Below are 27,461 nucleotides of genomic sequence, written 5' to 3' on the forward strand. Positions count from 1 at the left end.
TTCAGCAGGGCCTGCTGTCTCTCGCACATTTAGTACTTTACTGTTTATTCATATGTACTGACTGACCCTGCTAAACAAATTAACAAGCTAAACATAACAGCCGAGGCCAGGAGGAATTATAAACAAAGTAATTGTAATAATCATTATTAACTTGTGCAACTCGTTTGACTAAATTATCAATTATTTTGACATTAAGAAGATAAACGACTAAACAAAATACTTGCATGCCTATGTAAAGCTAATTTCTGTAAATGTGCGGCTTCAACCACATCCGTGCTTGCAGTTTATCTGACAACTATTGTGCTTTTCAAATGAAAGTCTGCAGCTTTACATCCGGTGCTGCTGTCGCTCTCCAGCTGGGTTTGACGCAGCTCGGTGGAGTCGCAGCTCCGCTCCAGCTGTTCTCGCCGCTGCTTCGCCTCGCTGCCTCTGCTCCGATGCTGCCTGCCTTCGTTTCAAATGTCACGGCGACCATGACAGGCATCGCGGCCGTTTCCTTCTTCTCCAACACTTGCAGGTTCGCCGGCTGCGGGCTCCACTTTGACTCCCTGACCGAGCTCATCGTGCACATCGAGGATAACCACATCGGTAAGAGCCGCACGGCGCCTAGCGACCCGCCACGGTCGAAGCTAGCAGACGTGGCTACTAGAGGCTACAGCTAACAAGTTACTTCCTGCGTCCTGGCAACCCGGTTGCTAGGTGTGGTGACTGTTGATGTTCCGGTGGGTCCTGTTCGTTTCTGTCTAAAGAGCTGCGTTGCTTTCTACACAGCAGTAACACCGACAGAGTTGGAGAAGTGAAATAAAGTCGGTAAGAGAAAACGGAGACAATTTGTGTGTTGGCAAGTCGCTCGTGCAGCATCTGAGGCAAGGCCGCGCGCAGAGATCAAAGCCCCGCTCATGAATTTGATTCATTAGGTTGCATTGAATAATTACCTGCGTTTTGATGTTTGCCTAGCAGCACTCAGCACGTCATTGTGTAAAAATCCTAAAACACGTTTGTGTTGGTGGTGTTACTTTATCTATCACTTCATAAAGTTTCAGCGTGGAGAAAACAAACTTCTTTCAGAATAAATGAAGTATTTTTGACAAACATTATTATTGATTTGCATTTTTTTTTTTTTTGTCAGGCTGTCGAAGATAATCATTATATTGTTCTTCCCTTTTCTGTAATTCACTAGATTTTACCGTCAGCTTGTAGTAGAGAATATATAAGTTCATACTGTATATTCTATATCTCTTGGCTAAGTTATATAATGAAAAATGTTATTATCATTACTATTGATATTGTTTTGGTATTAAATACTAATCTTATTTGAAAATTCTGCTTAGAAGTAATTTGTAATGGGGATGCTGACCAAATTTAAACGTATTGACCAAAATGTTAACCTTACTTAATCCATCCATCCATCCATTTTCTGTTCACCCTTGTCCCTAATGGGGTCGGGAGGGTTGCTGGTGCCCATCTCCAGCTACGTTCCAGGCGAGAGGCGGGGTACACCCTGGACAGGTCGCCAGTCTGTCGCAGGGCAACACAGAGACATACAGGACAAACAACCATACACACACACACTCACACCTTACTTAATATTACCATCATTTACATTTTACACAGAAATAGTAAAACAAGGTCAAATTACTTTTACTTAAAAGAGAAAAAGCAACTTTTCTTATTGCTGATAAAATATTGATTATTACACTAATGATATTTATCTAGAACTTCTTGTATCTGTTTTTATTCTGACACCTGGACTTTACCAAAAATGTAGATTAAACACTTGCAAAATAGTGGAGAAGCTTTTCAAGTAGATATGATTATTATGCAGCATATAATTCCTGGTTGCTGCTTTGATCTTTATGGGGTACACTGGTAGTCTAACAGCCAATATTAGCACATTAATTAGTCAAGCTCAACTACGCAGTCTGCAGTCAGCTACTTAGCAGACATGCTGCTGATAGCTTGTCAAAAATAACAATCTATTGTCTATACTTGCATGTCTGTACCAGGTCGTGGATCTCCAGCAGTTTTGGGGTGAGAGGAATGGTGCACCTATTAACCCTTTGAGGGTTGAAAAGTTCCATATAAGTCTGATGTCATTTCATTACAGCAACAGGTGGGGAAGGTGGAGAACTCTGTTACTATGCTCCATAAAGCTTGAGAAAACTTCAGCCACTGCAGCACTTTGTCTGGCATCTCACTATAATATGACAGATAAATTTTAGAGGCTTTGACAGCACAACTTTGTAAAAACTTGGCATGCCTTCAAACAGCTAGGCAGCCCACGCCTTGTTGATTTAAAATTGTTATCTGCTGAAGATGTACTTTTGCAGTCATTAAATTAATAAAAACTGACATTTTAGTCTGTAAACACATGAACAAAAGGCATGACCTTTGACGTAGGTTGTTTTAAGTAGCAAGAAACAGATAAGGATTTGGAAGATATGCTCTGATGCATAAGATAATCTTCTCATGCTTTCATTTTCTGTTGCTTTTAAAACAACTTTCTCTGTCAAGGAATCTGCAGCACATGTTTTTTCCTTTATGGTCAATCTCTGCCACACTTAATTACTGAAATAAACAACTTTTACAGAATTTTGTTTGCCTGTGTTACAGTACTAAAAAAAGAAGTTAAACTTGGTGAAAAAAAAAAAGAAGAAAAAATAGGGATTGGTGTTGGCTAGTAAAACTCCTGACTGTCTTTAACAAGAAGTGTAACAATGCATATAAAAGAGGCCAGTTTAATGTCCTATCAGTTTTGGCTGGGATTGCAAGCAGCTCAACAACACTGCTGCTGCAGATAAAATTGGCTCACAGATGTTGTCAAATTTACAGGCCATCCCACTTCAATCATAGCCCCTCCTTAGTTAAGTGTTATGCAATAAATGAAGCAGAACTAATATCAGGGTATGCTCAAGAAATCATTTTGAACTAATTCATTTATTTTTCAAGCTTTTGGGGATTTTTGGGTTTTTTTTATCCATTTGGGGGGCTTTTAACAACATTTAATTAATGAAGGTCATTTGTTGACCAAGTTCACTGGAGCCTCACTAATTTTTTACATCCCTTGCTTCCCACTCTGTCAGTTAATCAGCTGTTTTTGATCATACTATCTATGATGATGGGACTATTTGTGAATAAATACATGCAACAAGGTTTTTTTTTTTAACTTTTAGATTCCAACAGGTGTAATGTAGTGCACAAGGTTTTATGTATAGATGTATCCAAATTCCATGAGCATGGGATCAGCACTCTTAGTATGTATGGGCAGGTTTAGTGTATCAAAAATTTTAAGTGTAAGGTTTAATTAAAGGCCTTTTACACATGTTCACCAGCAAGGAGCTGTAGGTTTTATTCATGAAACCTTCCCAGACATAGGAAAGAGTGCTGTTTTGGTTGTAATGTCAGCACTGCCATACTTATTGTTCTGCATAAACATGATGTAACACAGTAAAATTGCCAGACGTAACTATTAGGGAGCCGTAGCACATTTTTAAGTGTGAGATTATGTCTTTGAAATAAAAGATCAAGTTTTAAAGGCAATATTTGTGGAGGATATGTATAACATTTTTCCCTTTGACTCCTCCACATTATGTCAATCTCTGTTTTTCTACCTTTTATTGCTAATGTTCTCCATTTTCATAAATATTCTTTAATTGCATGACTCGGATTGGTGATTGGCAGGTCAACATCTCAGACCACCCACCATTTTGCATCTATAAATGCACTGTTAAAATCGCAATTTCTTTCTTGCTGATATATTTCAAACTGCTTGGTCAGTCAAGGACAACATTTTATTTGTTGTGTGTTATACCCTTTAGAAAAATAAAACTGAAAAAAAAACAACAAAAAAAAACTGGAATCAATCTTTGTCTGAATCAGCAAGTCAGACCTCAAAGAAAGACGGAAATTGGAACCAGTCAAGAAATGCCTGATTGATGCATCTCTAGTACCAGGGTGGCAAAATAGGCTCAGAATCACTGATGAATCTGGAAGTGGGAGTCAACATTTTGAAATGAATAGAACGTGTCATCTATTTTTATTCTTTTAAAGACTTTGTACTTTTTCAAAATGATAGCATTTGAGAACCAAAGGTTATGCGTTTTTTTAGGTTAAGCTGCATCAAATGGTGCCATTACATTTTTTTAGCGTTTACATACTTTTTGTTAGTATGGCAAAAATGCAACTTCCCTTCCCCACAGCGTGACCCTTCGCTCCAACATCTGCTCCCCTGATCCGATATTTCAGGCCCTTATTATTGAAGGTGACAGGGCTCGGCTGCCTCTGTTGTTCTTGTTTGTTGCTTGACTGGCTTTAATATCCTCGGCTTTCAGACTGGTGCTGCATGTGCATGTGTCAGAGGTGTTAGCTTTAGTTTAAAAAAAAAAAAAAAAAGCAAGGCCTTCAAATAACTTGTTAGGGAATAATGAAGCAATTAGTTGGCTCAAAGTGGAAAAACTCCCTCCCTCTAACCCCTACCCACCTCTATCCTCTCCCCTCTCTGCCGGCCTGCATACACTCAGAGAAGTGCGAAATCTTGCGCGTTGTGCCAAGTGCCTGTGATGCATAATTACAGAGGGGTGCTTGATTTGGCATGTCTTCCTCCTCATCTGGTGGCCTGCTGCTTGAGGCACATTCCCCCATTGTAATTAGGCGCCTGATAATAAGCATACATTCTTGTACATGAGCTTTGTGGGCAGACTGCTGAATGGGTCTGTGAACAAGAGAGGGCGCTGCTCGTCTGTTGATTGGGAGATATCCCCCTGAATGCACTATATAAAAGCTTTTTGTGAAACGTCCTTTATAATAATTGTGATAGACAGATAGTAGATTAGAGATAGTTAGATTGATCCCTTTATATATGATGACTTTCTGCTAGGATTAAAAATATTTTAATACTTGCTTAAAAGTTGGTATTTTTAAAAGGTACGTTTAATCTTACAAAGTAGCCTTATGTTTTAATATAATGGAATGTAAACTATGCCTATGTCCCCATGTGCTCAGTCGACCAGAAGGATGCTGCAGATGTGTTTTTTGACCTGTGAGCAGGTAGCCAGGGTCAGGAATAGCAGAAGCTTGAAATTTGCAGTAAGCTTAGGAACACAACAAGTCTGTTTGTTGCCAGTCCTGTTGGAGGCTTATTGAGCTTTTTTTATTTCCCCAACAACTTGCAGTCATTCAAAAAAACAAAAAAAAAAGTGCGGAAGTAATAAATTTGTTAGACAGTAACTAGTTCCCTGATCTGTGCACCTGGTGGAGCTAATTACATTTCCCCAGTCCCCCACTGTTGCCTCTCTGTGGGGGGGAATCCACTACCCCAAAAAACCATTGTGCAGCTTAGAAATTCAGTGTGATTATATTTATGCCATTGGTTTTGTTGCCATAAGCATTTCTTTTGTTGCTGCCTGGTTTTACTGGAGAATCTTTACTGGTGTTGATCACCACAGTTGCATAGATTCATTGCAACAGTAAACACCTGTTTCCTAATCTACATGTTTTCACATATTGTTTTTGCTTACAAGGCCAAACAATACTTTGGTTTCCATAAAACCAAGCTAATTTGCTTTTATAGAGAATATGCTTTGTTGCAGACACTGTGCAGACATCTATTGTGATAGATCTGCAGTGATATTCAATTTCAAAATTTTGAATGGAATTTTTAATTATTGTCTCCTTTAATATTTTTCTTTTTATGCTTGTCAATGTTAATGTCGGACTCATAAGACTTTTCTAATGTTCGTAATATGACGTTTTAAAAATGGCACACAACAAAACAGCTATAATTACGTGGTTGATAAAGCACTTCGAAAAATCCAACGGTGAGGGATTCTGCATTTACGCCTGGGTTGTATAGGTTGCTGTGTGTGTCAAACTTATAATGAATCATTTTATTCCCTCCATGTTTCCTCAGAAACCACCGAAGAGTGGCTTTCACATGGAGCTTGTCTCCGTTTCATTTCCTTCTCAGAGGTCACATTGTAATGAATTACCTGTGCCACCACTCCTGGTAATGTTCCCTGCAGCTCACAGTCGCCATAAACATGTCACCATAATGCTCACCACTCACCTCTGCCCCACGGTGCATTTGACTGTCAGGGGTGGAGCAGCCAGATGCTGGTGGAAATGAGAGAGGGGACTGTGCGTCTGGTGTGCACACAAGAATGAGGACGCTGGTCTGGTGGAGGATGTATCTAATGAGAGGCTAGCAGGCGTCACTTCCGCCGCTGCCTGAGGAAGGTGTGCTGTGTGATCATTCTGTAGACCACCACAGAGACCCTTTTTGTTAAGTGGTACTGGATCATTTGGCCTGCACTTACACCCTACAGCTACAAATCCAAGCACAGCTAGTATGGAGTAATTTACATTTCACTGTTGTATGAAACTGAAAAATCACACAATATACACACACACACAGTGAAACAAATGTAAAAGTCCTACCTTCAATTTGTGGACATTTATTCAGTATTTAAAAACTTCCAAAAATGCACTTGACTTATGCTTATGCATGGGACCTTTTTTTAAAGCATTTAGTAACTTTTTATTAATGACTTGTGACCTCCTGTTTGTCTGGTGTGGAGTACATATGACTTGACAAGCAGGATTATTTCCTTTAACCTCTTCTCAAAATGGGAAAGACATGAAAACCTTCCATTCAAATACCACATTTATTATTAAAAGGCCAAAAGAAAAGAACGGATCTCCTCAGCTCACTCTGAGCAATTTACTTCAAGGCTTTTGCATGCGTATTTGCAAAGGGTGACAATAATTGTTAAGGTGAGGTGATGCCATCAGATAGAACAGAAAACACAAACGGAAAGTCATTGAAGTGGTGCAAAAAGGACCAATCAAAATTGAGATAAAACTGGGACAATTATGGTTGAGGCCAGGTAGAAACAATCATTAATATTGCTTCATTAAGCCCTCATGCATGAATTGATTGTCAAGTGCGAATGGCCCATCCGTAGCATAAATAAATGTTTGCAATAAATAATGAAAATCTGCTTTAGATTAAAATAGCTGCTCTGTTGGGTGTCATTATATCTTTTCTTTATGTAAGCCCTATAACATCAGCACATATGTGTAGGCATAAATACAAATTACACTGACTTACACTAACTCTTTGTTTCCCAGAAGCCTTCTAATAGGTGCCCACCATGGTGGACCACCTGTGTAGTTTGATTAGAGGGGTTCCCATCTCCAATTGAGGCACCTTCCTCCTGATCCTTGACTCATGGTGGCCCTATAAGAACACTAGAGGCTGTGGGGGGATGTGGTCCCCGCAGGCCTTCTTTTGCAGTCCCCACCTGAGGCTTTTGTGATTTACAGTGTGTGGGAACGGACCGATCCACTGCTGTTTGAGCTGGCCGCCAATCCACAGCTTGAGACTCATTAGGGATTTTTGGAGGGATTTCTTGTGCACTCTTGCACACACGCATGCCATTACTGCAAAGCTCTGAGCAGTCTCAGGGTTGCCTCTGGCTTTTGGCATGGGACTAGTGTCATAATGAATGCGTGCCTCCAACTCTTTGTTTTCATGACATCGTTGGAAAGTAGAGTAAAATGTGCTGTCCTTCACACCAGGGATAAATCCTCTATTAATGAAACGCTTGCACATGGCCTTCAGAGAACCATCTGTAGTCTTAGGTTAAGACCTGTATAGTTTCAAGAAACTGCAATTACAAATTTGAAAGTTCTTCAACCCCAGCACTAACATTACCTTAATAATGGCCTCAAAAAACTTGTGCCATGCTAATAGACAGATGCAGTTTTTTTTTTCTCCCAAAGCTGGGTACAATCCCAGTCGCTAAACCCTGGCAGGATTCCTATTTTACCTGGTATTATCAAGAAATCACTTAAATAGCATATGCTAAAACATCTCAAAAAACAACACCACATGTTCCAATTTGGAAAAAAAAATGCAGGAACAGATGGGAAGCAAAGTCTGGAAGGGGTTACAAAACCATTTCTAAGTCTTTGGGACTCAAACCCACAGTGAGAGCCATTATCCACAAATGCAACAATGGTGGATCATCCCAAGGACACACACCAGCAGGTCACAAAAAAAACACAATACAGGGCAAAAAAGGATTTCCATTGAAGAGCTCAAAGGCAAAAAACTACTGCTAACCAAAAATAATGCAAAGGCCCTTCTCACACTTTCTCTAAAAAAAAATCTTAATGAAGCCTAATATTCTGTGAACTGGCGATACACTAATGGAAACTTTTTGAAAGGTATGAATCCCATTAAATCTGGTGAGAAACTAGCAAAATTTCAGAAAAAGAGCATCTTACTGACAACTGGACACGTGGTTGTCCAGTTGTGATGGTCTGTGATTGCTTTGCTGCTTCAGCTTCTTGTGACTTGTTATAATTGGTCAAAGCATGATTACATTTGCGGCCAGAAGAACCTGAAGAAGAGCGTTCATCAGTCAGACCATTACATTAAGCTCAAGCATGGATAATGATCCAAAACAATACCAATAAGTCCAAAATGTAATGCCTCATAGAAAAAAAAACTAGATGGTTTATTGAGTGTCCTAGTAAGTATTAAAATTTCAATCCAATTGATATTATGTAATATGATTTTCAGCGTGCTAGCTGAGGGTTTGAAAAAAAATTTCAATTTGGCATAGTTAAAGCAATTCTGCCGAAAAGAGGGATTTAATTATAACCTCTTAAAACAAAACCTTTAATTAGTTGGTTTTTTTCTCATTGCAACTGTCATTACATTGAAAGAAAATGATGCTAACAGTAAACAGAAATTGCAGTGTTATTAATGTTATAATTTCTTCTTAAATGAAGCTCATAATAGTTTAAAAAATCAATGGCCTAATAAATGAGCTGGATAAAACCAAGCAATGCACTGAACCCCATGGGGCTGAGCAATCTTTCACAACACTGTCAGAGACGCAAGCAGCGAGGCTCAGCTGGGAAGTGGTACAAAGTGTTGCTTTATGGGCTGTCTCTCTTCTCCCATAACAGAGGGAAGAGTGATTGAAGTCAGTCACGCTTCACCTCAGGGTGTGGAGATTGGCTATTGTTGTACATCTAGCACCACTGAGCAGGACGAATGTGTGGAGCTGAGAAAGCGAAAACATACAATGTGTGGAGTGTGGTCATATGTGTGCAATTTGGTTTCTGCAGGGCTGCACTTTAAGAACCTAGAAATAGTGAGATGTCATTTACTTGATGTTCTATAATAAAACTGTGTGCTACAAGGGGGACAGAGAAGACTTTATAGTTGGGCCATGAAATCTGTCGCTTTAAAAATTGGTGGATTGTGTTTCTAAATGTTCTGAAAACACCTCAATATGCATTATTTTATGTGCTCAACAGTCTGTCAATCCATAGAGGCTGGGTTCTCTCACTAATACTTTAAATACAATTATACCGAGGAAATATAGTGAGTTTGCTTTATACTTGGAAATCTGAGTTTACAAGGTAGAAGTCAGGAAAAAAAATAAATAAATATTCATTATGGTCATGGTCTTGACTGGGAAAGTCGGAGTTTGCCTATTAGTCCTGTATTGAGTATTCACTCCGACTGCCATTCTTAATGTTTCTGTTTAAACTATTTGTTAGCACTTCTGATGGTTTATATATTACTCCAGTCTCACGCTTATGGCTGCACACATATAGAACTAAGTGAAAGCTGCTGGCAAAAGCTATAAACAAAGCACTTCTGATGAATTGCATCTCATTAAACAAATGACACTGTGAAATATCTTAAAATGGAGAGATATACTGTCATTACCTTGCATTGGTTATAGTAGTTTATACCAAAACAAATCGGCCCTCATATTGATTTCAGGCATGTTAATGTGGTGTGTTATCTTTGTATCTCAAAATTGAATTTCATATAGATTGTAGGGGATTTACTGAAGTGATGCCCCACATAGAGCTGTACATTCTACCTAGTTATTTATGTATTTTTCTGTGTTTGAACACAGAAAGTGGAGAGAATTTTACTTTTATCACCTGGTGTTGATAATTGTAGTCAATACAAAAATGATTAGCAATCCATCTGTTTTGTAACTTCGAGATTTGAGCTGTGAATGTCGTCACATGAGCTGGGAGCATTTTGATAAAAGGTCAGAAAGCTGACTTCGGGTCAGAATAGTTTTAATTCTAAATGCTACTCCCAATACAAACCAATATCATATTTCTCTCTGTTCTATGCTTTCATACATAAAAACAAAACATGATTACACATACTAGTTCAACAAAGGTCTTAGTTTAGAGTATATACTACTTTCTATATGCTTGCAACCGTTGTAGACACTGACGTCAGGGTTGCTCAGCAATCTCTGATTTTTCTCCTCAGAATTTGGACTTCAGGATGATTTTTTTTGTTGGTGTCCCAATTGGAAACTCAGAAAATCTGACAGCTGAGTACAAAGAGAACACACTGTTTTCAATTTAGACAGTGAAACTGATTGAGATAAATGTTAAACATTTATTTCTGTCACTTTTTACGATCATGGTTTACAGATATATATAAAAAAAAGTTTTTCAGAAGATTAAAATAAAATGTAGGACCAATAGAGTCTAATGTAGTATTTACGTACATAGTGTGGAGTACTTGGTTGGGGCTCCTTTTACATAAATTACGACATCTGAGTGGTGTGGCATAAAATTAATCAGAGACTTTGTTACTTTAATAGGATCCCTCAGCTTGTTTGCAGTTTTTTGGGGGGGTCTGATGCCTCTCATTTTTATGTGTTTATGCCAGGCCAGGTTGCTGTCCACACAATCACAGTGATGGCATGGTCATTGAACCAGCCTGCCTTTGACAGTGGAAGAAGGTTCAAAGTCCAGCTAGTTCATTCCTACACAGGGTGCAGTTTTAAACTGCTGCCTGTGCACATATTTCTTCACACATTTTCCTTCCATGCAACTTTCCAATGATTGTTCAAAGATCCCAGATCAACCAATCAGCTTATTTTGCAATTATCTTTTGTGGGGAACAAGGCTGTATAGGAAAGACTGCCTTTCCTGTGATTGGTTACGCCATTACATAATGTCTTCTATTTAAAATTTGTTAAATGCTGTAGTGTGAAACCTTAATCATTCATGTATTAAATTTATGCGGACTAGGAAACAAAGAATAAAGATTGTTCCTCTAGATAAAAATGCTTTAACACTCTACAAGATCAACAAGATCAATTACTTTTAGCACAGGACCACCTTGTTCAGGTTTGTGGAACACTTCATTTGTGAATGTACTTTTTTAATATGATTAGATAATATTTTATTATATTATTTTATTGGTTTTTATGAGATACATCAACCTTAAAAGGAGAAGCTGTTAAAGCATTAAAGGCTAAGAAAAAGAAAAAGGCAAAATAAAAATGTTTGATTTCAAATATGTATGTTAGCATAAATTGAAGGCCTACAGAATTTGGTGAATATTTAGTTCATTTTGCTCAACTCCTTCCAATGTTTCTGTTTCTCTATCTGCCTAGAAACAGACCCCTGTTTCTTGGAGAAGCAGGAACAGCAGCAGCCGACATATATTGCTCTCAGCTACATCAATAGGTAAGGGCAATTTTTTTTAACCTTCAAAACCTGCTTCTTAAAATTCATGAATTGATCTGATTTAACCTCAGATTAATTTTATGACGAGACTTCTTCTGAATCAGCTGCTTCTGTTTTATATTATGCGGGAGACTCATTAAGTGTTGCTGACAGTTTCATTTGTCATCTGGAGGACAGCTTAGATTAATTTCTGTGGCGTTGTGTTTTTTTTTACTGCTCTGAGATCATCCCAGCTGCCTTTGATATGGGGCTCAAACAGAGCTTTTATTGGCCTTCCACAGTACGCCAGAGTACGACAAAGTGTCCCACTGTCTCCCTGCTTTTACAAACGCATCTTCATGTGGCTGTTACTTAATTTTCTAATTCCACTTTTCCTTCACCAGTGTCTGTGTTAATGCTTCTATCTTATTATACCAATTTACCAAAGACTTTACTACTCCAATAAAATGTTTTTTTCATGGAAATGTGGCCAGTGGTGTTTTTTCCAACCATGCGTTCTACAACTGAAGGGCTCCAAGTTAATTAGTGAAGAAAGTGTGAAATTACATTCTTTTCCTAATTTTTTTTTTTTTCTCTTTCTTTTTAACAAACACTAAGCAGCTTTGTGATCCACAATGCCAGGTTCATGACAGACGCTGCGAGGCGAGAACACGAGGCCCTGAAGAAAAAGGTGCAGCCTAAGCTCTCTCTGACGGCCACGTTGTCACGCACCAACGTCTCCACACCACCCCGTCACACCAGTGGAAACCTCACCCCTCCTGTCACCCCACCGATCACCCCTTCCTCTTCCTTCCGCAGCAGTACACCAACAGGTACCCGTCGTTCTCATTTCTAGTGAGATGAGCAGTTTCACCTCACAGCAGCAAATAAATATTGTCTTTTTCTTTTTTATTATTAAAGTAGAGGTGCACTGATCAGAATTTCTTGGTGGATTCTCAGATGCCTTTTTGTTTGTTTTCTGTCTTTAGGAATTATTACACAAGAATATACAGTATGAGAACAGAATTCATCTTTTTTTTTTCGAACTTTCACACATTATTGAGTACACATTCATTATTTATGTTAGAAACAGAGGCAATGATGTGTGAAAGTATTTGCTATAAATCAAAGATTTACCATTTTAAGTCTGACAAAATAATGTTAGAATTCACATTTAAGACTAGGTTTAGCATTTTCCCATAGCTATTAGCTCAGTTAGTGGGGGCTAGCATAAATACAACCTCAGTCTCTTTGTGTGTTCTCACCATCATCTATCTAGATCCTATCCTTAACTCTGGGGTTTCTTATATGCTGCCAACCTTTCCAAAGCTAGCATGTTCAACAGTAGACAGTGGCTGAAAGCTCAACAAGATAAAACAGTGCAACTTCCTGTTACCTGCTAAAAGTCTTGCTGTGTCTCACATTCTGAGTCTGATTGACATTCAGAAATGAGAGCTTCCTTTAATTAAGCTTTTTACACTGTGCATTTCCTCTACCTACACCTGACAGAGGACTGAATCAAATTGAACTCTTAACAATTCCCATGCAGACCACTTTCTGCTGTAAAATGATATCCTGCCATTGTGAGTTTTATAATGTAATGTAGAATGATGTGAGGGATGTTCTAATAAGGACTTTTTTTTAGTGACAGGCTTAGCAACGAGAGCATTAAGCAGAGCAGTACACATGAGAGTATTCTGGAGGAGATGGGAAAGAAGGTGATGTGCTCAGATGGGACTAAAACTGAACTTTTTTGGTCTGCCTACAGAATGCGAGGCAATAGGTTTTTGCAGGTTGTAAAAGACTTGAGACTGAGTGGGAGGTTTATTTTCTAGCAGCACAACGACAAAACAAAGATCCAGAGCTGCAAAGAAATGGGTTGAATTTGCATGGTCCTGTATTTGAATGGCCAAGATTTGAATCTAACTGAGAAGTTTTTACATTTTGTTCACATGCGCTCTCTGTTCAATCTCGCTCAGCAGGTATTGGCGTACTTCAAAAAACACCTGTCTCTACAAACATTTTAAAACACGGGGGCTGAACACATATGTGAGCCACACTTTTCAGAGTTATTTTTGTCAAAGAAAAATTTAAAACCATTTATGTTTTTCCTTCAACATTTACAGAAAACTTTTTTTTTTTCAAACAGCTTTGTAGCATTTTCCCACATACTCAAAGAGACAACAACATTAATGAATACATAAAACAAATAGACGTTTCTCAACCCAAGATTTTTTCCCATAATTGGCTGATTTCAGTGCTTCTTAAAATGTGGGTATTGTAATTCAGGAAGAGACGAGTATGGGAACTGCTGCTGAGAAAGGTCTGTGTTTGCCAGACGGAAAGCCCAAGGGCTAAGATCTGATTGCCACAAGGAAGTCAAAAGCCACGAATCAGAGCATTTTCGTTTAGATGCTGTGGATCTGAAGTAAATCTTTGTACTTTCTGTTGTTTTTCTTCCCACAGGTAGTGAGTGTGACGATGAGGATGTAGAGTTTGAGGCGTCTGACAGTGACGAGTCGTGGACCACAGAGAGCGCCATCAGCTCTGAGTCTATCTTAAGCTCCATGTGCATGAACGGAGGAGATGAGAAGCCTTTCGCCTGTCCTGTTCCCGGCTGTAAGAAAAGATACAAGGTGCGTTTCATCCGTGATTTATCAGATCTTAAAATTGCTGTAGTCGTTTCAGTTTTAGTCTGATTTTTGTCTACTAAATCTTACAACATTCTGTCTTATGTCCTTTTACGTGCACAGAAAAAAATTGTTACATGCAAGGGAATTATTTATCCTATTGAAAAAAAACCTTTTCCTGTTTTCTCACATGGCTAAATTGAGATCTGACTGGATTTCATCTCCCTATAACATTTCTTTATTTTGGCATGACAGTCATTTTTGTCATTGCTAGTATCATTCAGCTGACGTTTCTTGTAGTAAATAAAAGGTTGTTGAGTAAATATTGTCATCGTAGTTTCAGTCGTTGAAAGGAGCGCTGCTTTGTAACTAATTTGGCTGCATGATTGGGATTGTTGTCTGAGTGGAAAACACCTTTGTGCCCCAACTTACCCTGGTGAAAAACAGCCCTTTGTTTTACGCTTTGGCTTCGTAACGACGATCTGGACACTCAGCTATTGAGAAACAATTGCTTGCTGGGGGCGTGGACTCTGTTGAAGTTTTAAGTTTTACCCAGTCGCTAACACTGGCCGTGACATGCAATGCGCCAGCTTGTTGAAGATTACTGGCAATTGCATGCGCTGTAAACAACCCCATGGAGAGTCGGACCACAACATCTTCGGCCAGCAATAAAATGTCTTAAACATTCCTCTTGCTCTGACTTTAATTGCTCAATACTTAGAATTGTATCCGACACGAACTGGATGACTCTGTTCACTTCTTCCATTGCCAAACTACAACCCTATATGAGCGGATTACAATTCTAAAACAGAACATAAACTAAACCTCATCATTTATAACTCTCTCTCTTCAGTGATTGGCTCAGTGGGAGAAATTCCAAATGGAACACTGAAGGGAGATGAGAATCGAATGAAATTGCTTAGGAAGGCAATTGCCACGCTAGTCCAAGTTTTATCTTCTTGGTGGATGTCTTGAGTTGTTGCTTTAATATTTTGAGAACATTTCTTCCTCATGTGAAGTACAACAGTCCCTCCTGAAGCAAAACACTCCACAGCATGATGGTGCCACTCCCATACTGCACAGCAGGGATAGATGGGATTTCAGGCTCGCAGGTTTCATCCTATAGATATATAGATATATATATATATACATATAAGTGTGTGTGTATGTATATGTATATTTGTATGTATGTGAGAAAGCGAGACCTGGAGAGTGGAAAATGGGTTCTTTGTTGGGCAGTACAACAACTTAAAGGCATACATCCAGTCCACCTCAGTGATATGGAGTTTTATAGGATTTTCCGCCCACATCTGGTGTGTGTGGTTGGGATAAATTCTGCACAGCCTGAGAAAATTGCTTTGCTGACGTGAATGACAGAGTTATAGGCAATGACTAAGGCTTAAGGCAGCAGCAGGGATCTGTTTAGGAGCAGAACAAGCCTTCTGTTGACTGCAAACTTTTGTTTGTCTGGAAATTATGCAACATCATACACAATACCTCATATGTTACATATTTGTGGATAATATCTGTTTTTGCCCACATTAGGCCTATAATTAGATGTCTGGGTTAACTATGCCTATTTTAGACAGTTTAGCTTAATTGTTATTTTAGTTTCTTACAGAGATTTTCTATCTCCAGTCAAATAAAATTGGTATGAAGCTCTGGAGGCAGATCTCTGGTCCCAACATACTACAATGCCAAAAGTAGCCAAACCTCTAGAAGTTGGTCATATTTTGTGCCACTACAGCCACAAGTTTGAACGTGACACATAATCGTGCATCTTTGTGAAGTGGAAGGAAAATAATCCGTGTTTTTCATGCTTTATCTACAATTAAAACTTTAAATAAAGTCAGCAAGCATTTATATTCAGGTGCCTTAAATCTTGCAAAAAAACAGAAAGGCAGAGTCCGAGGATGTGAATTGGTCTCTTCATCTACTGTAGTTGTAATAGTTCCAGAATGCAGTCTGTCATGTATAATGTTTAATGTAAACTATTGTCTTTTTCAAATTTCTTGTCTCGCAACAGAACGTGAACGGCATCAAGTATCATGCCAAGAACGGACACCGGACCCAGATCAGGGTGCGCAAACCTTTTAAATGCCGCTGCGGGAAGAGTTACAAGACATCTCAGGGTCTCCGGCACCACACCATCAACTTTCATCCACCCATCTCTACTGACAGCTTCCGTAAGAAGCAGCTGTAGAGGTGGAGTCAATGACCAGCACTTTCCCTCGGGCCATATAAACATCCATCTAAAGTTCACATCACCAGCAGCTCCGCTTGCTGCCTCCAGTTTCATTTTCCCTTCTTTTCACTTTGCTATAACACTAGACTATGTTTTATTTGCACAGTATATATGTAATATTCAACCTTTATCCCCATGCAAATTGCCATATTTATGTCATTCACATTTTGTATTTTTGCACATTTCAGATATTTTCTATCCCACCTTTGTTCCCTTGACTTATGGTGCTTGTTGATCATGTAGACTTGAGAAGTAGCCAGGAGATGATTAGTTTTACAAATGCATTGTCCTTTATATACTGAATACATGGACAGATTCCTGTGTTTTCTGTTGAAAGGAAACACCATTACTCACTCTGTCGTAGCCTTTGAGCTTCAAATGGGAAAGATGCAAATGAAGAAACTGAATGTAGCCTGACTGGGAAAAATGAGTCGTTTGTCTTAAACACAGTTACTTTTCCATTCATAGGACATGCATAACATCTCTTTTGTGGGAACACCAAAGGATAATCTCAGGTGATTTTTCTGCAAGCATTTCAGCTTCGCTTTTGCCTGATCGTTTTAAATGAGTCCATGCTGCTCAGAGGGATCATGAGAACATTTTTTGAGTAGCAGTTCTTCGTGTCTTGGGTAACTTTCTTTAAGACTAAGCAGCTGACCTTCCTAATTTCACAGTAAGGTATTGAAGCACTTTTAAAAAAAACGAGTAAACAAGTCCAATTCTTCAGGCCTCAGTATTGTGACATTTCTGAATGTATAGCAGTTGCCTTGAATCGTATCCCATTCCAAAAACACCCAAACAGCATGTCTATGAATGTCTTCAGTTTGAGAGTCACTGAGCAGTTTAGCTTTATGCCCAACCACTTCTGTTTAGTTTTCACTGCCTGAGTGAAAGCAGTTTCTTCCACTGTTTAATAGGAAGAAACAGTGAAATGGCTCTGTGGCTGTGCATTCAGCTCCTATTTTGTGCCATAATAAGTATGAAGTATTTCAGAACAATCTGCCAAAGTACCAACAATAGCAGTCAGCTGCAAAAACAAAGGAATTAAATAGACACTGATGTTATCTACCTTTAGGATTGTTATGGTTTATTTTACCAGATCTTTTTTTTTTATTTTTTTTTTTTGTAAGAGCACAATGATGCAAAAACTGACATCATACTGTGACTATTAAAAACCGGGGCCTGCAAAATAATTTTCTCATGCATGCAGGTCCAGTCCATGTCTCTCAGCAAGTTGCAACTCAACCGCATAAATCTGGCTGGGTATTCAATCACTACTCTTGCAGATTTTCTTGAGTTCATTTAAATTTGTCGGTTTCCAGGCATGAAGTCGAAGTTACAGTCGAGTTGAGGTCGAAGGCCAAAAAGCTTAATTTTAGTTTACTTCTCTGTTATATTTTTCCCCTCTAATAGCACTTGGGTGTTCGCCTATTAAATGCCTGCAAAATTTGTTTCTCTTTAGCATTTTCTTTGGTACACAACTAAATAAACTGGAGCATTCCTGTTTTATTGATTAGCTGCAAGAAAATCCTTAAAGATTAGCATCAAATGTTGTGTGGAGAACACTGTGTAATTTCTTGCGCTAAATGCTCCTTTGAAATTATATGGTTTTTAAAAAGGAAAACAAATCTCTACAAATAATCAGAAACAAGGTCAAGACTGAAACAAAAAAATAACTTAAGCAATTGCTTTGAACCATTTTGAAAGAGTAAAAGAAAAATTAATCTCAGAAGAAAAGTATGAATAAATGAGGGGTTGACTTTTGTTTAGTGTAGCCTAACTTTGCCGTCAGAGTGAACTAACGAACCCTCCGCCACTGGCGTTTGAGCTGTGCTCTTCTAACAAGCTCAGAAGGTCTCCTTCCTTTATGCCTTTCATTTCCAGGACAGTTCATTACTTCAGCGCTCTCCTTCCTAAATGAGCTCGGCCTCAAAGGAGCTGCCATTTCTGGAAAGTGTTTGTGTTTTCCTCGTTTTTGAGGTGAAAGTATTTGTTCGTGCTGCTGAACTGTCCGCCGACAGTCATCGTACGTGTTCATCCAACCATGCTGTCGTTTCTACACATTTCTATTTTCGTATAGGGCAGAGTGTGAATAAATTGCCATTCAGTTTGTGCTGTGCCTCCAAACCTTCTTGGTGCCACTGGATTAAAACCTGCACATCCTAAATAAGAATGAGAGATCCGTAACTTTTGAAAGAACTGCGGCTGTGCTGTACCATCAATATATAAATAGTATACAGTGGATGTATCATCACCCTTTAAAGTGTTAAATTTATTTTTGTGTTTTTGTAAAGCAAACAAAGAAAGCATATGTACTGTATTTCTGCTGCTTCATGAAAACTTGGTATATTTTACAATAAAAGTTCACCTGTTCCTCCGACTCCTGCTCATTAATTATCAGACGGTGCAATTTCAAAGTAATTTTATTAGTTTATTTAGATACATGAAACTCACTAAACTAATGAAACATCTTAATGAATGAAATAACTTAATAGCTTCAAAGAGAAAGAAGGAAAATTAACAAAAGCTGAGCATGCACTGATTAGCTGTTGATATGAAAATAAGAGACAATCAGAATAACAAAAAAAAAGGAAACCTAGCTAAATAAAATCTACATATTACACAATGTATTAAGGCGGTCACAATATTGCCTTAAATTTTTCTAAAATAGATGATCTGATGATATACTGTATATTCTTGTATGGGTATAATTACTTAAGATTTCTCCCTGACTGAATATAGTGCACCGAGGCTGCTTTCTATGACAGCTGACCGATGACCTGTACAGCAATGATGAAGGAAGGGAAGCATATGTTCGCATGTGTTAAATGTAAGTTTGGTAAACACGTCTCTTTTTCCCTGACTCGTTACATCCTGCAGCGTTACAGATCTGAGAAAACCCATGTCCATTCGAAATCAGTAAGAAGAATTATAGGGTAAAACAGTCTTCTCTTTCCAAATCCTAAAAGAAGGGAAACATTTAAAACGGTAATTCAAAAAAAAGATTAATTCGCAACTGATTTTAAAGCCCTGTGATACACGCTAAATAATAACATTGTCTTTTTTTCTTTTTTCAAACGTCACCTCAGAGTGGATCTCCAAGTTAAAAGAAAGCAAAAGTTAGGATAGCTCTACAGAGAGGAGCCGAACACCACTACATGCAGAAGAGAGCTTAAAGTGATTCTTTTTCAGAGGATGGCAGAAAGTCTGCAGACTCCATTGGTTTTCAGTTTCTTTAGTCGAAGTTGAGCGGGTGCCCGTCGAAGTGAGTGAGCACGTGGTTCTCGAACACCTTCTGGTCGCAGTCCAGGGGGAACTGCTCGCTGCACATGGGGCAGATCTTCCAGTGGCTCTCCACGTGTTCCTCGAACTTGCTCTGGTCGTAGTTGGGTGGGAAGATAACCTCGCAGAGCGGACAGCGTTTCATATCCATGCTGTGGGCGGCGGGGGAGAGGGGGAGGAAAATAAAAAGACAGCGGAAGAAGAGAGCGCTCGCATTAATGGAAGTCGAGCAACAAACAGGAGCACCGGCTAATGAGGAACGTGTGTTTGATGCAGGGTGGGTGGCCTGCTCATCGACAACGGTAACACAAAGGGCGGCTATGTTACAGAAGCCGAGTGAGGCAAGGGTATGGCAAACACTAAAACTTAGCGGGAGAAGGTTTGTTACCTGGAGTCAAAGCAGAAGGGGGTTTGTCCATCATTCACAAATGAGCTGCGTGTTTCTGTTCCTAGCGGCTGTTCGTTGGTGTTAACCTTGAAGGGGGAAAAAAAAAAAACATAAATATGAAAAGAGAATCAACAGCAATAAATAAAATGCCTACAAAATAACTGCTGGACACTACAGTCACTTCCAACGTTGCCAACTTGTTAACTTTGCGTCATGTTGCAGCCACAAACTACTGCGTCTTGTTAGGATGTTTTACAAGAAACCAACATGGAGCAGTTCACATTTCTGAAGTTAAAAGAAAAAAGACATGTTTTTCAGTCAGTCCAGTCTAGCCAGTAAAATCAATTTTCCCCAAAATCGCCATTTCAAGTTTTTTTAAGGAATGTCTCAAGTTTTTGTGAATTCCTCTTTGCAAAATGGTTCAAACTTGGAGCCTGAGTTCTGCCAAGAGGCCAGCTGTGAACGTTGTTTTTCAACTTTTGCCAAACATTCTCAGACAAATTTAGATCTGAACTTTTATTAAGTTACCCTCAACTCAATAATAACCAGAACATCATTAACTGTAGTCCATATTCCAACTTTTCATTAATTTCCTTTATTCTGCTTCTACAATGTTGTGTTTTCATCATCTAAAGCTCTTTGAATTGCCTTGTTGCTAACATATGCTACACATTTAAACTTGTCTTGCATGTAGGCAAATATGTTTTGTCTTTTGGTCTCATCTGACCAAACTCCATCAGTTTGCCGAGACTCTTCCACAACTTGTGCCAAACTACAACTGGGACATCATCTTCTGGCGGATTTCTTTCAACAACTGGAAAGAAACCAACACTGTACCACTTTCCTTCCTCTTTCACAGTCATTTATCATTTTGGCTCAGTTTATTAAATAAAATCCTATAACACATATTGAGGTTTGTAGCTGTAATGAGTATGGTAGGCAACTACTGGGATGAAATATGAATTAGGTTTTTGACCTAAAGTGCCATGCAGAGGACTTGGACCTCTGCTTTTCATGCAAATCCAGACAAACGGTATGGCGTGGCTAAAACAGACGAGAAGCTCACATTGTTGTTTTCCTCTGTCTCTTCGTGTCCTTCTGGCCGGCTGAGGTTGCGGGAGGGCTGGATGCAGACCACGTTGCTGTCCCAGGAGGGTGGGCCTACGGGGGGCAGCTTCAGAGGCTGATCATCTGAGAACTCCTCCTCTGTCTCATCTGCAGACATAATTCAACCACTTTAAAAAATAAAATCCCACATACTTTCCTAAAAAAAAAAGAAATATTCACCTTTTGAGTCTGAGATGGAATAAGGGTTCCCAAAGTGTAGTTTGCTTGGACTCTGAGAGACCAGCAGTGGGGTCGGGGTGTCCTGGGCGTAAGGGACGGGGTACTGAAGAATTAAAGGCACACTGGTCTGGAGGTTCTCCAAACTGGTTTTCTCACTGGCCCCTTGATCGCCCTTCTTGCTGCTGCTCTTCTGGAGCTCCTAGGGAAAACAAAAGCAGAATTTAAACTATTTTGCACCAAAAAAAAACAATTGTGATGTGTCATTTTTATTTTCTGCCCAGTTTTGGGAATATGATGCAAGGGACCTTTTTTTTTTTTACTTCAAAGCAAAGCTTAGTTAGCAGCTTTATTAAAGAAAAGAAAATCAATTTTTTTATGATTAGAAACGTTTTGTAATTAATGAGGTCAAGCTAATTGACAGTCTAAACCTCAAATGGGGGGATCCCACCTCTTTGAACAGCATTAGCAGTATTAGGCCTGCCTTACTGTGGAGCAAAGCAATGAAACAGACAACATTTAATTTGCTTCTACAATTAGTGGTATTTTATACCCAGACGAAATGGCAGAGAGAAAATGCTATATTTTAGGGAATGTTTGGAGTGGCAGGAGTCTATAAAAGAGAAAATGAAAGCTGTTACTAACCCCCTCCAGTTTTTCCTTCTCCTTCACAACGAGTGCAAACGAGTCCCTCAGCTCCTTCAGCTCCCGACCCTTCTCAGCTACTTGACTCTGAGGTAAACAATGGACACAAAACCAAAAGGAATGAAAAGACCATCTTTTCTTACACTTAATGCGCTCCTGACTGAAAAATGTCTCGCTGAAATACAGGCAGGCTTCGGCATGTGACATTAATTGATCACAAGCATAAACGGCTTCCTTTGGCCACGGCCTGATTTACGTTCGATACTCCTCAAAGCAAAACAACCTGCTTGGATTCTCCTGAGACACTAAGCAAATATCCGCCTGACCCCAGCCAAACACAGCATTAGCAGTGCGACTAAAAAGGATTCCTCCGAGCCAAACCTCGCTTGTCTCCAGAGCCTGACATAAACAGCAGTAAAACGCCGTCTAACAGATAGGCCGGCTCATAAACAACACTGTCAGAACAACTATGTTCAGGGGGGGAAGAAAGTATCAAAGTCTCGATCCTTGAGCAAGACCAGCCATGGACGCCGATAAAAACAGTCGAGTCTGAAGACCGAACTGCTTTGAAGGCACCAGCGCCGCGCTCGGAGCCTGACCTTATAACGGTCCTCTGCGGCAGCCAGCTGCAACTTTAGACTCTCGTTGGTCTTCAGCTGCTCCTTTAATTTCAGCTCCGTCTTGGCCAGCTCGTCTGCAAACAAGCTGCTGCGCTCCTTTTCCTCCTAAAAGGCAACAGACACTCATCACCCTTTTTTGTTTTTGTCACACTTTGTCCTCTCAGGATTAGAGAACCGTTGCATATTTTGCGCAGAATGCAGACGCATTGCTTACTATCAGCATCTGCTTGCATTTTCTGTATTTGTCATTTCTGTCGGAAGCTTCTCTGCTGATGCCTTTGAGCTTCTCTTGGATGATGGCCTCCAACATGGGGTCAGCAGAACCTGGGCTGCCTGTAGAGACGAGAACACAACCAAAATATGTAGATCTCTTCATTTATCACGGTTTAAAATAAAATGATTGCTTTTATGATTGAAAAGGCTGGGGGGAGAAAAATCAAAGGACATAAACTAAGACAGTAAACTACTGTGGCCTTTTCTAAGACATTTTACAGTTTCTATGATAAAACCATCTACTTCTTCCATACAACCAGACAGAACTGGACATAAATACCCGGCACCGATGTGTCTGGACTCCCTGATGCAGGGATTGCGGCGACCTCTTGTGCTGTGCTTTTCCTCACTTCCTATGAACAGCAACACAAATGAATGTTAAAAGAAGGCAGAGCGTAACATAACATCTTTAAACCGTCTTTAACCCGTAAACCGAACCCATGTTCGGTTTACGGATAAAGCTTGGCGGCTGGTGTCTGCTGGAACCTACCCCCTGCTGTTCAGATAGTTTGAGGACTTGTTTTTGCAGTCGCTGGCATTCCTTGTACTTCTCCTTGTAGTGCTCTGCAGCCATGAGCAGCCGCAGCTTCAGGTCCTCCACCTCTCTCTGCAGCTCTGCTACAACAGCTGGGTCTGTGCTCGCTTCCTCCTCCAATTTGGCCTGTTTTTACAAAGACGGGAGAAGAATAAGAAGAAGAGTACCATTAAAACGACTGCATGAAAATAGGGTAGGAGTCGAAACTGGTCAGGAAAAGCCTGATCGGCTAATTACTGAACGAAAGTCATTGTCTAAAATAATTTAAATGAAGGCCTGTGACGGAAACATTCATCCTCACCGCCTCCTTTTTGGCGTCTGCCTTCATCTGTTCGACTACGAGTTCCAGGTGGACACACTGGGCCTGAGCTTCGGCCTTGGCCTGGCGCAGGGCGTCCGCCTCGAGCTTCATGTGGTAGAGCTCAGACATGGTGCGATCTCGGGCGCTGGAGGCATCCCTCAGTTCGGCAGCCAGCAGAGAGGACTGCTGCTGGTTGGCCTGGAGCTGATCCTCTTTCTGCCGCAGCTGCTCCTTCAGGGCCTTCATGTCACCCTGGTACAACCACATGTTATTGTCACATTAGACTTTTAGGTCTAGCAGAGGTCTTAAAGTCACTATATAGTAGTTAAATATTAAAGGCATCATCTTCTACCGTTGATGCCTATTTAAAACTTCGTAAAAAAAAAAAAACAGTCTAGTAATTCATACCAAAGGAGAAACTTTGGCCAGGATTTCTTTGTACTGTTTTTCCTTCTCTGTGAGGCATGCCTGCAGGCGTCCCACCTCTTCTTTGAACTGGGCAATGGTGTTTTCCTTGTTTACATCCACGGACTTTAGCATCTGCAGCTCCGCACTCAGCTTAGTGTTTTCCAGCTCCCGGTTTTTCAGGTGAATCTGATGCGAGCACAATGAGAAATATAAAGAAACAGAACACACACAGTTTTTTTTTTTTACAACTTTTTAACCTTTTGCCTCGTTTATAAAAACAGAAAAATTTAACATTTAAAAATTTCATGCTTTTCCAGACTGAAATTTCTGCAATTTTATTGTAGCTTTTCTAATATACAGAACAAAAACTTTAAACGGTTGGGTTTTATTACCTGAGTTCAACAAATTACTAAACAACACAATGCCTAACTAGGCTTCTGATTCACACCTTGTGAGTCTTTTTCAAACTCATGAATTTGCTTTGCTTTCCCATTCTCTCTATGCTGTGGTTATCACAGCTGCTAGCACACTTTTTTCTACCACATTTTCTTTCCACTAAATATCTCATAAAGACGCTTGCTTGAAGGACTCTTGGGGTGCTTTCACAACGACCCTATTCAATCAAACTCTGATCCATCGGCCGGTTAGTATGTGGAGGTGGGAATGCATAATCGAACGCTGATGCAGACCAGAAAAAAGTGAAGTCTGAGCCGCCTAAAAGTCTCGGTTTGGTTCGGTTGAAGTGAATTCTGGTGCGGTTTGAAGGCACATGTGAGACTGCGCGTGCAGACTGCAAGTGAGCATCTGCTTCACTGCGCCCCGTTGTTGTGTAGATCAAAATGGAAAATGTCTTTACTGGGATTAATGTTTTTATTGCTCTTAGGTAATATTGTAATTTCATGAGCAACTTAAATTTTGAAGCTTCTTATGAGTTTCAAATGCTAAACACCCTAATCCTCAAAATTAGCATAAAAACCGCTAGAATAAATAACTGAATTACTGAAATTAATTAACATGGACTATAATCTAATTTTAGACATTTTGTCTCGTAAAATCTTGATTGGATTATCCTACTCCAAGTTAAGATTCTTTAACGGTACAGTTTGTGATTTGCTTGGCACCTACGCCAGGCCCAGTCTAATGGCCACAGTGCTAATTTAAACTCATGTATTTAAGATCATTCCAGAGTCCTTTCCCAAAAAGAATTAAGGAATAAAAATGCTGAATTGGTCTTCTTTTTATTTTTCAATAAGTGCCCATTTATCTGTGTTCTACTAAGATTAACTAAAATCGGAGTGAAAAGCCTTTTATTTCTTTTTTATTTTCAGAAATTCAAGGTTTTAGATTAAATATCGGACACTCAGAGACTTCTTCCACGCTCTACTTTCTTCTGGTTAGACCTATTTGGGTTTTTCAAGACTGCATCAAACCCCTGCTAATAAATCAAATGTTGTGTGACCTCATTAAAAAGAAACAGAGATTAAGATAGCTTTTAAAATTGTCCTTCGGCAACATCCTCTGTGTGATGGTGCAAGCTAAATTAGATATGGGGGTTTTGGGCTCCATTTCTGTGGCGACACTACAGTATGTGGCCCTCCCACTTCCTGTGGAGCACCCACCACAACACAGGACGCACAAACACCAGACGGACCGGGAGACAGAATAAGGCATGCCCCGTTTAGACTCAAATGTTCCACTACACAAAATTATTCAAAGAGCACAAAGTGGAAAAACAGGAAAGAATTGGGAAAAAAAACAAAAGCTAACGAAGGATGCCTCCAAGTCTGGCATGTCTCAAATTACACAGCAAATGATTTAGAAGGTAAAGCTGTCACCAAGTGTTTTTTTAAACAAACCAGTAGGGTGATACAGATATATCTGGCTGAAAAGTTACTTAAGCTCATTTTATGTAAATTTTGATATTGTTATTTCTAAAGTTCAACTTTTAAAATAATTAAACATCACCTTGTAGAGTTCCTTCTCATCTCTCTCATTCTTTACGTGAGATTCAAGAGCCTCTTTCTCTAGAGCGACTTTCTTCAATCGATCTTTAAGGCTAGATGAAAAAAAAAAGACATAAAAAAATTAGTACATATTAATGAATAATGGAAAATTTTGGGGTGTATCCATTCCAAAAATCTGAATTCGTCTTTAACAAGTCACCTGTCCAGCTCGGTTTCCTTTTGAAGTCCCTTCTGTGTGACTCCAATCAGATCCTCTTCTAACTGTACGATCCTGGCCGTGGCATCCTCCAGTCGCCTCTTGACCTCTTCCTTCTCCTCCTGAAGGGCCTGAGACGAGTGCAGCACCTCCTGGGAAACAAACCACCAAATAAAAAAGAGGTTGGACACTTGAACTTGTTGATTTGCACAATGGCTAATTGAAATCGTACTTATAAAAGCTACGGTGGGTTTTGTGCCAAGAGATAGAGGATCTAAATGGGTTAAAATCTGAAATAACAGAGTCCGTTCCATGTCTGGCTTTGTCTCAAAAGGTTTGGAAAATGCTTGTACGGCATTAAAATTTACTGTCGTTGAAGTCTAAATCATAAAGAAAGTCACAGCTCCACGTAGAGTTTTTTGAACTCTGAAGATGAATTAAAAAAAAGCAAAATAAATTTTTTACAATTTGCTTATGAGAAGAGTTTTGGGATCTTTAAATTCGCACCATATAAAAATTTCATATAAAAGTAAAGCAATAAAATTAACAACCACAAAATCTGTAATCATATTTACATCTGTAAAACCTTTAAAACCAGCAGATTTATGACACACAGCGGTACACCAGATTATTACTGACAATGCTCTTAAGACTTAATGTTATGCTATAAAAAGTGGAATGACAACCTTGATAATGCAGGCATTTCTATTTGTCAGAGTGTGATTTACTACTTTAGTGTATTGCTGGTTCGAGTTACTCTGCATGTTTGGGCTGCTTCACTAGGGGGTGCTAGCAGACTGTTTGGCCATAAATTAAAAAAAGGTTAAAACAAGAAAAATCGTTTTATAAATTATGTGGTTTAGAATCTGTAATTACTTCAAAGCAAACTCCCAGTTCAGATCAAAGCTAAAAGTGAAGATTTGGTTTCATTAAACTGATGGGAGTATTAAAAATACCGATTTGCATGGAGCTGGCAGGCCTAATCAGAATAAACTTACTTGGATCTCTCTTCTCAGCTGGGCACAGGTCTCTTTTTCTTGCTCAAACTCCTTCTGCAGACTCTCCTTCTCTGCGTCAAGCTGCTCCTTCTCCTGCTGGATGAGGGCCATGCTTTTCAGCAGCTCATCTTTCTCTCTCTGAGCTTCTTCCACTTTTTGCTGCTCAAACAAGAAAAAT

General features: G+C 39.5%; 2 protein-coding genes across 3 annotated transcripts in view; one reads left to right on the top strand and one right to left on the bottom strand.

Moving 5' to 3' along the window:
• Positions 1 to 18,979, top strand: LOC102234787 (juxtaposed with another zinc finger protein 1). Of its 2 annotated transcripts, none has more exons than XM_023330382.1 (5): positions 1 to 588; positions 11,463 to 11,535; positions 12,136 to 12,347; positions 13,981 to 14,150; positions 16,171 to 18,979. In XM_023330382.1, the coding sequence occupies exons 1-5, from the start codon at positions 252 to 254 to the stop codon at positions 16,345 to 16,347; spliced, it is 969 nt and encodes a 322-aa protein (XP_023186150.1). In that variant the 5' UTR covers positions 1 to 251; the 3' UTR covers positions 16,348 to 18,979. The 2 variants fall into 2 exon arrangements, with proteins under 2 accessions (XP_023186150.1, XP_005804733.2); XM_005804676.2 differs by having other exon boundaries at positions 4 to 588; positions 12,157 to 12,347.
• Positions 18,808 to 27,461, bottom strand: part of tax1bp1 (Tax1 binding protein 1) — an 18,596-nt gene continuing 9,942 nt past the window's right edge. The window contains exons 5-18 of the mRNA XM_005804637.3: positions 27,284 to 27,442; positions 26,289 to 26,437; positions 26,091 to 26,181; positions 24,126 to 24,311; positions 23,718 to 23,969; positions 23,372 to 23,542; positions 23,162 to 23,234; positions 22,823 to 22,941; positions 22,588 to 22,713; positions 21,989 to 22,075; positions 21,347 to 21,545; positions 21,126 to 21,274; positions 20,060 to 20,145; positions 18,808 to 19,823 (exon numbers count right to left, since the gene is read on the bottom strand). Of these exons, the coding sequence (XP_005804694.1) occupies positions 19,625 to 19,823; positions 20,060 to 20,145; positions 21,126 to 21,274; positions 21,347 to 21,545; positions 21,989 to 22,075; positions 22,588 to 22,713; positions 22,823 to 22,941; positions 23,162 to 23,234; positions 23,372 to 23,542; positions 23,718 to 23,969; positions 24,126 to 24,311; positions 26,091 to 26,181; positions 26,289 to 26,437; positions 27,284 to 27,442 (2,046 nt within the window). The 3' untranslated portion in view covers positions 18,808 to 19,624. The remainder of the gene's footprint in view (positions 19,824 to 20,059; positions 20,146 to 21,125; positions 21,275 to 21,346; positions 21,546 to 21,988; positions 22,076 to 22,587; positions 22,714 to 22,822; positions 22,942 to 23,161; positions 23,235 to 23,371; positions 23,543 to 23,717; positions 23,970 to 24,125; positions 24,312 to 26,090; positions 26,182 to 26,288; positions 26,438 to 27,283; positions 27,443 to 27,461) is intronic.

The sequence above is a fragment of the Xiphophorus maculatus genome, chromosome 3 (assembly GCF_002775205.1).
Source record: "Xiphophorus maculatus strain JP 163 A chromosome 3, X_maculatus-5.0-male, whole genome shotgun sequence".
NCBI lineage: Eukaryota > Metazoa > Chordata > Actinopteri > Cyprinodontiformes > Poeciliidae > Xiphophorus > Xiphophorus maculatus.

What these genes read in the sequence shown, in the direction of transcription:
- LOC102234787 (XM_023330382.1), top strand. Translation starts at nt 252, where the DNA reads ATGTGCGGCTTCAACCACATCCGTGCTTGCAGTTTATCTGACAACTAT. An exon ending in CCGCAGCAGTACACCAACAG is followed by an intron (nt 12,348 to 13,980) that starts GTACCCGTCGTT and finishes TTCTTCCCACAG; the next exon opens with GTAGTGAGTGTGACGATGAG. An exon ending in GCTGTAAGAAAAGATACAAG is followed by an intron (nt 14,151 to 16,170) that starts GTGCGTTTCATC and finishes GTCTCGCAACAG; the next exon opens with AACGTGAACGGCATCAAGTA.